Source organism: Humulus lupulus, chromosome 7 (genome assembly GCF_963169125.1).
Source record: "Humulus lupulus chromosome 7, drHumLupu1.1, whole genome shotgun sequence".
Classification (NCBI taxonomy): domain Eukaryota; kingdom Viridiplantae; phylum Streptophyta; class Magnoliopsida; order Rosales; family Cannabaceae; genus Humulus; species Humulus lupulus.
This window is the reverse complement of record NC_084799.1, coordinates 24,639,188-24,649,642: the sequence shown is the minus strand read 5'-3', so window position 1 is coordinate 24,649,642 and position 10,455 is coordinate 24,639,188. Positions and strand designations below refer to the sequence as shown.

Sequence of the window (10,455 nt, the reverse complement as noted above, 5' to 3'; positions counted from 1 at the left end):
ATTACAATATAAACTAATGATACTCAATCGAATATGTTTCTCTAAGAGACATCATTTGAAGTTTCCATCAATGGCTTTCTTGGAAGAAATTCTTGGTTCTCTTCCACCAGGTTTCTTGAGCATCAACATGAGCTTTGTTATTTTTCCCTTTTCTTCAAGATACTGATATTTTTTTTTGGCTGCTCTTTTTTTTTTTTTTTTGAAGTAAATTCCTCTTACGAAAGAGGTACTATAGATGTTCTGCTGGAGGGTCTTAACAAAGAAGTAACAATAGTGGGAAAAGGACTATTCTTCATCAAACATGAATGTGTTTCTCCCTCGTAAGTTCTTTGGTTGAGAACACCCATGTCTTTTATAGATTCTTGAACAAAACTATGTGCTTGTGAAGTTAACATGAAGCTGGATTCACTTCCACACGTTTTGTTATTAATAATTTAGTACATATCATATCATTTTTTCATTGCAGGTACTATTTGATTTGTGATTCGAATAAGACATGCTTTGTTACATCAATGACTTTCTTGGAAGAATTAGATGAAAAAGATCATCATCACCCATTTGGTGGATGACACAGCTGCTGCTGCAAGAGGCTCTGATTGCCTTGAAGCCTCTACCGATGCCTCTGCTTTTAGAGAATGGCCTCACGCAACACAGTGGTACTAACAATGAAGAGTCGGTTATGCCTGTGATTGGTAACTTTGTTCAAACTTCGAAGACTGAGTGCCTCAATGCTCTTTCAAGCTCCGCAACAATATGCCGTCGGACACAATCTGTCATCTCCGAGTTGCCATTAACGAGATCCTTGTGTCTGCTAATGGGATCGTAAACAAAAATTGTCGTAAGATTCTCTATAAATTATATTATATTATTTTAGTTCAAATATTAATTAAAAAAATATTTAAATTTAGAAAATAAATGCCACACACAAAAAAAAAAGTATGAATACTAGCTCCTTAATATCGTTGAAAATAAATTATAATAGTTTTAATCTTACATTATAACAAAGCAAAACAAAAATAAGCATTCCATATCAGAGCTCATTCATTCACCTAAGAGCTTCACGAATGGAATGTTAGATATTTGGTGCAGCGCTCTATTAAAGCAGATCAACGTTCAAAGGAAGATAGAAAAGCTCTATTCTAGCATTTTTTAAAAATAGATCTAATCTTGATTTACAGTGGTTGAAAGTAATACTGAGTTGGTGATTAAGTGTCTTGTCCCCTTATATTTTCTATTCTTAATGAGATATCCTCTTGAGAAATACATTAAAAACTCATTATTTTTTATTTTTGGTGTATCCCTAAAACATATGCTACATTGTTGAAACAATATTCCTCGTGGCTAGCTAAGTATGCACTTAATGATTTATATCAATGTCTTTTGTAAAAAAAAAACTAAATTTAGCACAATAATAAATAAAATCTTTTTAGTTTTAATTTATCGTTTGAAGAGTATAAAAATAACAAAAATGAATGCTTTTCATGTTAAATTGTTTAGCTCACTAAAGCATAATGATGAATATTATGTTAAATATAGTACTTGTTTAATTTTTATACCAAACTTAGCATAAATCATGCATTTGGAGATAATTTCAACAAAATCATGACATGCAAAAAGAGTAAAAAAATTATTTGAAAGCATCACTGTAGGCACATACTAATAATGGTCACAGCCAAATGCCAAGCCAAGAAATTGATGACAAATGTACATGATAAGATAATGGCAAATGAAGTTCAAGTCTCGTAAATGGGCATGTTGCTTACAAAGGTAGCAAACCAATATTGGGTTTCAAAGCTTCCAATAAATGCCAAGGCGATGTAATATTCCTGAGACAACCCCCCAAAACAAGATCTCCGCAAATATGACATAAAGTAGGATCCCTACTCTCCTTGAATGCCAAACTCCGATGAATATGTGCTTTTGGATCCAGTATATCTGCAATGAGTTAATAAAACCCATTTATAAGTTATATATATGTATATCTGTGCCTGAAAATGATAACAAGAAGCAAGAGCTTGTTTCTTCTAATTAGTGAAACCAAGTAAGCAGAGCTGATAGATCCTGGTTTAGGATAATCCGAATACAATCAGGAGATTGGAAAACTGGGGTAGAACGAGGAAGGACATGAAAGAACATACTAGTGTATTTTGGGGGTCATCATAATACCACCCATTGATGAAGCCAGCAAAAATGCCTTCAGCTGCCATAACATAGACAAGCATTGCGTTCATGCCAATCCACTCCAGTGGCAAAAATAGGTACCTAAAGTTCCAGATATCAACCTGGCATGGCAGTATGCTTTGATTAGAAAAAGATTGATGAACCATGTAAAACAAAAAGAGACAATGGAACCAAGTGATGAACTGTACCGTTATATAGAAGGCTGAGAAAACCAGTGCTGCTGCTCCAGATGTTACACAAACATAACTAAGCGTGTAGAGCTGTTTATTTAAAGGAATTGCTGCAGTGGGAATAAGAGTTAGAAAGAACAGATAATAGGTAAATACAACAAAAGTTGCAATCTTAACCATCAACTCGTACCATGAGTGAAATGAAGAATAAGTCCTAAAATTAGGAGAGCAAAACCCATCATGGCCCAATGCTTCAGTCTTTCTGAATGGCCCTGTCGTTGGGAATATAGGTAAATAATAATATGAATTATGAAGTATATTAAGCATCTTCTGACAAGTGGGATGAACTAGGCTATAAAAATGTAACTATGGACCTAACCTTCAAATGTACAAGCACATGTCCAAAATGCACTCCAATGATAGTGGAAAGAATAGCAGATATAGAGCTGCATGCCAAAATAAATGTTGTATATCGTTACTAGACCACTTCTCAAAATTACAACCTTGTTAAAAAATAGTGGCCTTGTGAACTGCATTTTCTGTATAACGAATTGAAGAAATCAGAGGCTGCTGCTTCACACTAAAGGGTTTAAAAAGGGTGTATGTAACTTAGCACCATGGCCCTATGTGAATCATTTTCCCAAATTCATATCTCCAAGTTCTATCAGTAGTGTGTAGAAATAACAGTTGGTTGTCAGCATACTGCCATACGTTGGCAAAAGATAACTAAAAGATTAAAAATAGCACAGAAAATAATCTTGCTTTTGAAAGTGTTGATGTTAAGCACAGAAATCTAAACATGGCAGGACCTTAAAGCAGGGAGTTCGTGTATATCACAAATAACTGGCATATGCATATGGTATAGTCAAAGAATACCAAACCAAACCTTGTAATGCCTTCAGGTTCAAAGGGAGCATAGCACCATGTTGGAGCATCTTTCCGAAAGGGCCCCTTGTATGGGGAATTTTCAGTGCAAGCCTATCAATTTATCAAATTAGTTAGAAACGTTTGGAACTTTGAAATTTAAACTTGTGATCCTAAATTCTTAAGCCAAGGATTATGAGAGAAAATAGCTACATACTCTAGATCTTCTCCAAGCTGGATGATGATACATATGATTGATTCCCAAGACTTTTCTGTCAATGTATCCTACTGCATTACAAGGTGGATCCAGTTTTCCTCGGACATTGCAGGCTACCTAAAATCAACATATATAGAGTACTGGTATGTCAAAAATCCAAAAATATCTTGATTTGTTTGTAGTTTGGACTTAAAAAATAGAACTTGGAGCTAAGGGCTCACAGGGAAACTTTTTCCATAATTGATATCATCTTTATCATGAATGGTGAAATGCCAATCAGGAACATATGTCCCATAAATTATAGCCAAGTACACAACAATTACACCTGCTCCCACAATCCTGGAAAATCATAACAGGCAATAATGTAAGATTGTTGTACACAGCAGGAGGCAATCTAGAAGAATAAACAAAGTGTCACATACCAATGCCAGGCATATAACTTGAATATAGACAACCACCTAGGGAAAAGCTCCTCGGCTTGTGCTTTTCTTGAAAATATTTCCACAAGTGCCACAACAAGATATGCAAGAGCTATCCTCTATAAGGTGGAAAGTAAATTATCCCATCGTTTGATACCATGGGAAACTAAATTTTGTAAATACAATAAAATGTAAGAAACATTACCTGGAGAATTCCACACCACCTTATCTCTTTCATGTCCACGCCATAGGTTAGCTTATCCGGGGCATGTGAGAAACCTCCTTCATGTCATAATAATGTGTTATGAAAGTGAGCTCTGGACAAGCCAGCTGTTTTTGACACTTAATTGGAATGCCAAAGAAGAATAATATGCAGCAAAAAGTTGTTTTAATACTAATAAGATGCTACAAAACCAAACGATTTTCTGTTTGATGTTGTCCTTAATTTGAAAGTTGAAATCGATTCTACCTATGAGTTTTTTCCCTTAATTCTCATTGTGGCTAAAGTATCAATGACTAGTAATCTATGCAAGAGGCAATTAAAAACTAACCTTGCAACAGAAGACCCCAAAATAGGAGCTTCAGAGTTCTGAGAATCACTCTTTTTATTGCTGCAAATTGGTCAGGTATTCTCTATAACGAAAACACCAAAGTGGAGGAAAGAAAATTATACGAACAAGTTGCTATAGCACTAATGTTCCCTCAGTTGAATAACATAAGAAAGTATATAACCAACCTTGAGAGAAAGAGCAATAGCCATCCCCACAATGAACAAAAAGAAGGGCATTACAAAGTCAGCAAGATTACAACCATTCCACGGTGCATGCCCAATCATGGGCCATTCTCCGCCAGCATCGTCCACAAATATCATCAACTAGAATATACATGGGAGCAACTTTATAAAAAGCTAATCTATGAGAAATCACTAAGCAACAAAGTTTAATCAAATAACCTAATCATGAGATTGTTCAACTACAAGTCAACAAGAATTAAAGCCAGCTCCATTCAAATCCATCACTAACAAGTCAAACAAAAATCCTAATAGCAGGTCTACTGTCTACCGTCTACAATCCAACTTGGGCCTCTAATTTAGTTTCACACACCTAAAGAAGCAAACTTTTAGTAAATAAATTCTATAAACACCAACAACTAATTGAAATACCGCCACAGTAAGGCCACGGAAGATGTCCAAAGATGCCAGGCGCTTTGATTTAGGAAGTTTTTGGTCGGAGATATCAGGCTCCGGTACCAAAAGACTGTGCTGGTGAGTCGTCTCGGGTTTGATTTCAGCCATTGGGATCCCCCAAGTTTAGCTGTGACCAGTTTTTTTTCTTTTTGCTAAGTTCTCCTGTTTTTTGTGTAGCAACAAAGGAAAAGATACACCCAATATTCTGATTCTTCCGATAAACTAGTTGTGGGGGCCGCATGACACAGTACATTCAACCAACGTATGGATAAGACAATATGACCGAAAACAAACTATGGCGAGTAATCTCAAATACGTCTATAAATTCTTTTTGAATAAAATGACATTATTAGCGTAAGATGGGCAATGAGAGTTACGCAACCATGTTCGTCAACATCATAAAACAAAGTCTTTTTAAGGAACCCATTTTGTTGTGAAGGTGTAATTTTAAAATCACCACGGAATAAGTTTGGTCAGCGAAGAACCATTTCTCTAATTTATCACCAGAGGAATGCGCTTCTACAAAAGGCACCTAAATCCAAAGCTTGCTCAAGTTTTAAAGAACAAGCTTAGAAGAACATGCTTATTGGAGCACATCAATGTCTGATTTGGCTAAGTTGCATCATTCCAAACCGTACGGGCAAAACATTTTGTTCAGTCAATGAAGAAAAACCCTTTTCAAGTACTGGTGCCAAAAGCAATGTAATTAACCAAATAGAAAGAGAACCCATCTGGGATTTACATAAGAAAAACAAATCAAAACTAGATACATGAAATATGATTAAGTAAACCTTAGACTTCAACAATTAAATGTCAGAACGAAAGTTTGTATAAAAGATTGAAACCATGAAAGAAAAGAAAAGTTCTCCACATTTTCAGTGTAAAAGATAAAAATAAGAAGTTTCATCAACAGGGTGACTTCTTTCAGTGTGCTGGTTTTCTCACACTAGCGGCAGAGGAGCGACCTCAGTAACTTTATAGTTTATACTCTGAAATTCAATACCTAAATTACAGCTAACAGATAAAAGTATTTAAACATATAATTAAATAGCTTAAACAAGAACACAAATCCGTTGTCGTCCAGCGGTTAGGATATCTGGCTTTCACCCAGGAGACCCGGGTTCGATTCCCGGCAACGGAACTTTTTGTCAAATTTATATTGATATTTTAAGTTAATTAATAAATAATTATTATCAATTATTGATTTTAACCACCAGTCCGTTGTCGTCCAGCGGTTAGGATATCTGGCTTTCACCCAGGAGACCCGGGTTCGATTCCCGGCAACGGAACTTTTTGTTAATTTTTTAGCAACGATCATTGTCGTTTGGGTACTCCTACGACCATTCAATAATGATCAGCCATCTCTTGAACAAATCAAAACTTGATTGAAAATGATAGGGCAACCGATATTTTAAGCCACTTCTTTTTATATTATATGATATGTAATACAGTACAAACTACAAACTCCCTCAATATCCTCTCCTCTCCAGACACCACAATTTGTTTTCCCTAAAAAGAAGTAAAAAAAGAACAGAACCAGAGTCTCACTGCTTTGCTATACACAAGCTGAAATTTGACAATACATTAACAAATGAACCAAAACTGAGGATCAGAAACTTCTGACTTCAAGATGACTGTTTGTGACGCCAATGACTTGAGAGAAATAGAGAGAAAAAGCAATCAATGCTATTGCTAATAACCATTCAATAATCAAGATAAGTAAGAGCCAATGGAAGAACTTGCTGTCTTAGTAGAATTGCCATTTTGAGTAAGCAGCAGCTCATGATGCACAATGTTCACTTTCCAATGCCGAGTTCTTTAGTAATGTCCCTTGTCAAGCTAAACTGCATGGTGTTATGCCAAGGAAAGAGTGTGCGTGTAACTGGAAGCTTTCTTCGAAGGTCCTGCGCAACAATTTTCAATTTCAGAACACGTGATGCAATGCAATGATTTAGCAGATATTAAAAGAACCAGATCTAACTGACAGAACACAACAATTGTTAGTAGCCCTGAAAAAGAGAAGTTGGTTCAGAAGAATGAGCCTTATATTGAGATGGATTCAAATAAAATAATGAGTCCATGATAAGATATATCAAGCATTAGTGGTTTTCTGTGTAAATAGCACTTAAGAAATGGGCTCAAACAAAGAGGAATGCGAACTCTACAGATCAAATAATTCTTTCGAAATTAGAATTTTCATTAGGCAGCAATTTAGCCTTGCGTACCTTGAAAGTGGTATCTGGCAAGTTTGAATAGGATGCCTGCAAATGGAATCTGTTAGCAAAAGACTATAGAGAACAAAGAATTTAACAGAGAATAAGCTAGTACGAACCTCAAGAGAAGCCAAGTACTCCGTCTCATGGTGACGGATGATGCTGGCTAAGCTAATCGCACAATCTTCTGCACACTGAAACAATCACGAAACATATTAATCATTCAGAATGGCTGAGAGACATATAGATTGCTAACCAATTAGGACATGTTTGTGTTGCAAATATGATGCACAATTAGCCAACCTGAGCGATGGTAGAATCCTGGCATTCATGTTTGGCATCTAGCTGCACATTTCCCTCCTCAAAATAATGAGCACCCACCTTACAAAAGTAAAATATTGACTAAGATGAAAAGGACAAGGGCAAAGAGATGGGAAAGAGAAAAATTCACAGTATAATTAGATTGTTGTAATCCATATGTCATCAAGAAAAATACATAAACTCGTATATCTGTAATTCAGAGCAGTCACTTGTTAGAAAATACCTGCAATTTGCCACTTAATTCCACCAGTTGAATATCATCTTTGAACTCAATGTTCCAAACTGAACGCCAGCTACCATTGCTATACATTGTGTCAATAAGACTTGTATTAAATCACACTCTAACTGGTAAAAAATCAACACAATTTCAAGTTGTAACTGGTAAACTAAAAGGTGAGTTGAGCTATACACTTCCATAAGCAATCATGGAATTAAATGCAAAATCCTATTCAAACCACAACCACACAAGGGTAGCATGAAATAAAGATCGCAGTAATTTCATGATTTAACAAATATCACACCAGAAGTTCTGTGGACTGTGTCTAGCAGCAGATATCACCACCACAAGTTCAAAATCAGATCCTGGACCCTCCACATCTTTTCCACTCCCACAGTAAACAGAGCAGACACCTTTTGGATAAGCTTCACTGATGTATTTTAGAATTTCTGCATCAAGAGCACATCTGCCAAATAATAGTATCAAGCACCAATAACTATTAGAAAACTCTTGGTTTGCTGAGTAAAAGATGACAGTGAAGCTTATAAAGCATACCGATATTCCTCAATATATGGGGAGGGAAGTTCCTCATCCGTTGCAGGTCTAACCTCTGTACAAACCTGAACCAATTTAGCACATTATGATAAATTGACTGACACAACTTATAAGAAAAATGTAGGGCAAGGGAAACTAAAATGAAATAATATGTAAACACCCTTCACAGTAGATAAAGTCTTCCAATCTTAAACTTCATAATAATTCTTATAAGCAGAACCTAATATAAAAGGTTGAGCTGCTTGTTATGTTTATGCTGCAAATAAATAATAAAATAAAAAATAAAACCTCTTTCTCTAACCTAATAAGAACTTACTTGTTTGACATGATCAATGATAGCAACTTGAGCAGTTCTAGGATCAAGGAACTCATTTTTGCCGAGCTCTCCAAATGACGTAATGACCACCTACATGCGCAATAGGTCAAATAAGTGGAGATCAATACCAAAACGATTCATTACATTACAATTTATATCCAAAAAAAATAAAATTGCCACAGTTTAAGAACAGAAATCCCCAAGCATAAATACCAAACGTTTTAACGCTAAAGATTCTTTTAAATTCTCAAAAGGGAGGAGTACTCAACAACCAATTGGGAACCAAGTAACTCGAATTCAATATCTCGGTAATCTTAGGTAGACTATTACATTCATATAATGAACTACAAACCATCCTCATCTACTTCATTTATAGCAATAATTACATTCGAAATCCCCTCCAAAAAAAAAACCACAAACAAAAAGTTGAAATTTTTCTTGGAGATTCAAGTGTTTGTAAGTATAATTGAATCTAAATTTATCAGACTAGAATAAGGCCAAGTTTCACCGCATAACCGCAACTGAATTTAGAAACTAAAACTAGTTGATAGAGATTAAGATATTAGTCGTGGGATGCATACGTCTCCGGTTCGGTCAGGCAGTTCGAGAGAAATAATGTGGGATTTGTTGTAGACTGGGAATGACTCTGATGCTGCCTCCTCGTACAGTTCATCGTCATCCAAAATCGCTTTTACATCTGCCATAGAATAGAACCAGAACAAAAACAGAAACATGAGAAATTCAAAATGTGTATCTCGTAGTATTATTCATCAAATCATTCCAGAAAAAAAATTTAAAAAAAAAAGATTAAAGTGAGTGAATTCTTTAGAGAAAATTGACCTTTGGCAACGTATTGGATTTCACCAGGAGGAGAGTTGAGGAGGAACCATTTGGCAATATCTTTCTTCTGCGTCTCGTTTAGCTCTGATTCTTCTTCGTCCGCCATTTTTTCTCAAACTCTTGCACGTTTGAGCTCTGATTTGAGGAGAGGAGAGAGAGCGAGAGAGAGAGCAATGTAATCTCCGCTCTGTTGCGAAATAATTAAAGCATCACAACCGTTAAAACTCGTGGGACCCACATGCTGTGACGGGTGGTGTCAGTGAAGCCTCTGAAACTCACCGTAGGGGATTTTGTTCTTGCCGTAACTGATCTGTAAAGGCAAATTGGAAATGATTTTGATTGGTGGTGACGTGAATTTTCGAGTCAATTCTTCGGATGATCTTGTCCGTTAATTTGTCAGATCTCTATTTAGTTTAGTTATTATCCGATGCCAAATCTTAATTTACTCGAGATTATTATTATAGTTATTATTAAATAGGATAAAGGGGAATTAATATAAAACAATACTTGGATTAAATAAAGGTAAAATGTTCAGCATTTTCTTTTCTTTTACTAAGAACGTAAGTTACGCCTAGTCTTTTTCAGTTAAGAGTGAACTAAACCCATTACCTTAAAGTGAAAAAATATTAATAAAACGACAACGTTTGATAATAGCTGTTTTATTTTGAAAAAGAAGTAACAAAGATATGAATAGTATATATCTTGTGCAATGTTTAGGAACCTACCACATGCAAAGTACTCTTTACATATGGCATTTGCATCAGAAAAGGCAAACATGCCCTTTTATCATCATGCTTTTTCATTTTCTTTTTGAGCTACCAATTATACATTACTATAACATATATGTCTATAAATATATTTTTTTTAAGAAATAAATACTAATAAGACTTTAAAGGCCAACGGATCCCAAATCCCAATCCACCTATTTGTCTTGTTTCACTTTTACCTTGCTTCAT

At 35.4% G+C, this 10,455-nt stretch overlaps 2 protein-coding genes and 3 non-coding genes across 8 annotated transcripts; 2 read left to right on the top strand and 3 right to left on the bottom strand.

The window, feature by feature from the left end:
- Positions 1-265: 265 nt before the first annotated feature.
- Positions 266-5,349, bottom strand: LOC133790980 (uncharacterized). 4 transcript variants are annotated; one of them, XM_062228844.1, is made up of 14 exons: positions 5,014-5,347; positions 4,588-4,725; positions 4,403-4,484; positions 4,057-4,133; positions 3,855-3,970; positions 3,654-3,771; positions 3,433-3,549; positions 3,238-3,329; positions 2,731-2,797; positions 2,542-2,623; positions 2,370-2,461; positions 2,139-2,282; positions 1,764-1,935; positions 266-808 (listed from the first exon to the last, which is right to left on the bottom strand). In XM_062228844.1, exons 1-13 carry the CDS (start codon positions 5,143-5,145, stop codon positions 1,789-1,791), a joined length of 1,404 nt encoding a protein of 467 aa, XP_062084828.1. In that variant the 5' UTR covers positions 5,146-5,347; the 3' UTR covers positions 266-808; positions 1,764-1,788. The 4 variants fall into 4 exon arrangements, with proteins under 4 accessions (XP_062084828.1, XP_062084827.1, XP_062084826.1 ...); XM_062228843.1 differs by having other exon boundaries at positions 266-811; positions 5,014-5,346; XM_062228842.1 differs by lacking the exon at positions 266-808 and having other exon boundaries at positions 1,609-1,935; positions 5,014-5,344.
- A 156-nt stretch (positions 5,350-5,505) lies between these two features.
- Positions 5,506-5,668, bottom strand: LOC133792924 (small nucleolar RNA snoR127). The gene has a single exon (XR_009874390.1). It is a non-coding gene; the product is annotated as a small nucleolar RNA snoR127 (small nucleolar RNA).
- A 438-nt stretch (positions 5,669-6,106) lies between these two features.
- Positions 6,107-6,178, top strand: TRNAE-UUC (transfer RNA glutamic acid (anticodon UUC)). Its single transcript has one exon. It is a non-coding gene; the product is annotated as a tRNA-Glu (tRNA).
- A 76-nt stretch (positions 6,179-6,254) lies between these two features.
- On the top strand, positions 6,255-6,326 carry TRNAE-UUC (transfer RNA glutamic acid (anticodon UUC)). The gene has a single exon. It is a non-coding gene; the product is annotated as a tRNA-Glu (tRNA).
- A 92-nt stretch (positions 6,327-6,418) lies between these two features.
- On the bottom strand, positions 6,419-9,683 carry LOC133790979 (F-actin-capping protein subunit alpha). Its single transcript, XM_062228841.1, has 10 exons — positions 9,500-9,683; positions 9,241-9,356; positions 8,660-8,749; positions 8,344-8,408; positions 8,093-8,254; positions 7,795-7,873; positions 7,554-7,631; positions 7,370-7,444; positions 7,263-7,298; positions 6,419-6,941 (listed from the first exon to the last, which is right to left on the bottom strand). Exons 1-10 carry the CDS (start codon positions 9,603-9,605, stop codon positions 6,834-6,836), a joined length of 915 nt encoding a protein of 304 aa, XP_062084825.1. The 5' UTR covers positions 9,606-9,683; the 3' UTR covers positions 6,419-6,833.
- Between the last annotated feature and the right edge of the window lie 772 nt (positions 9,684-10,455).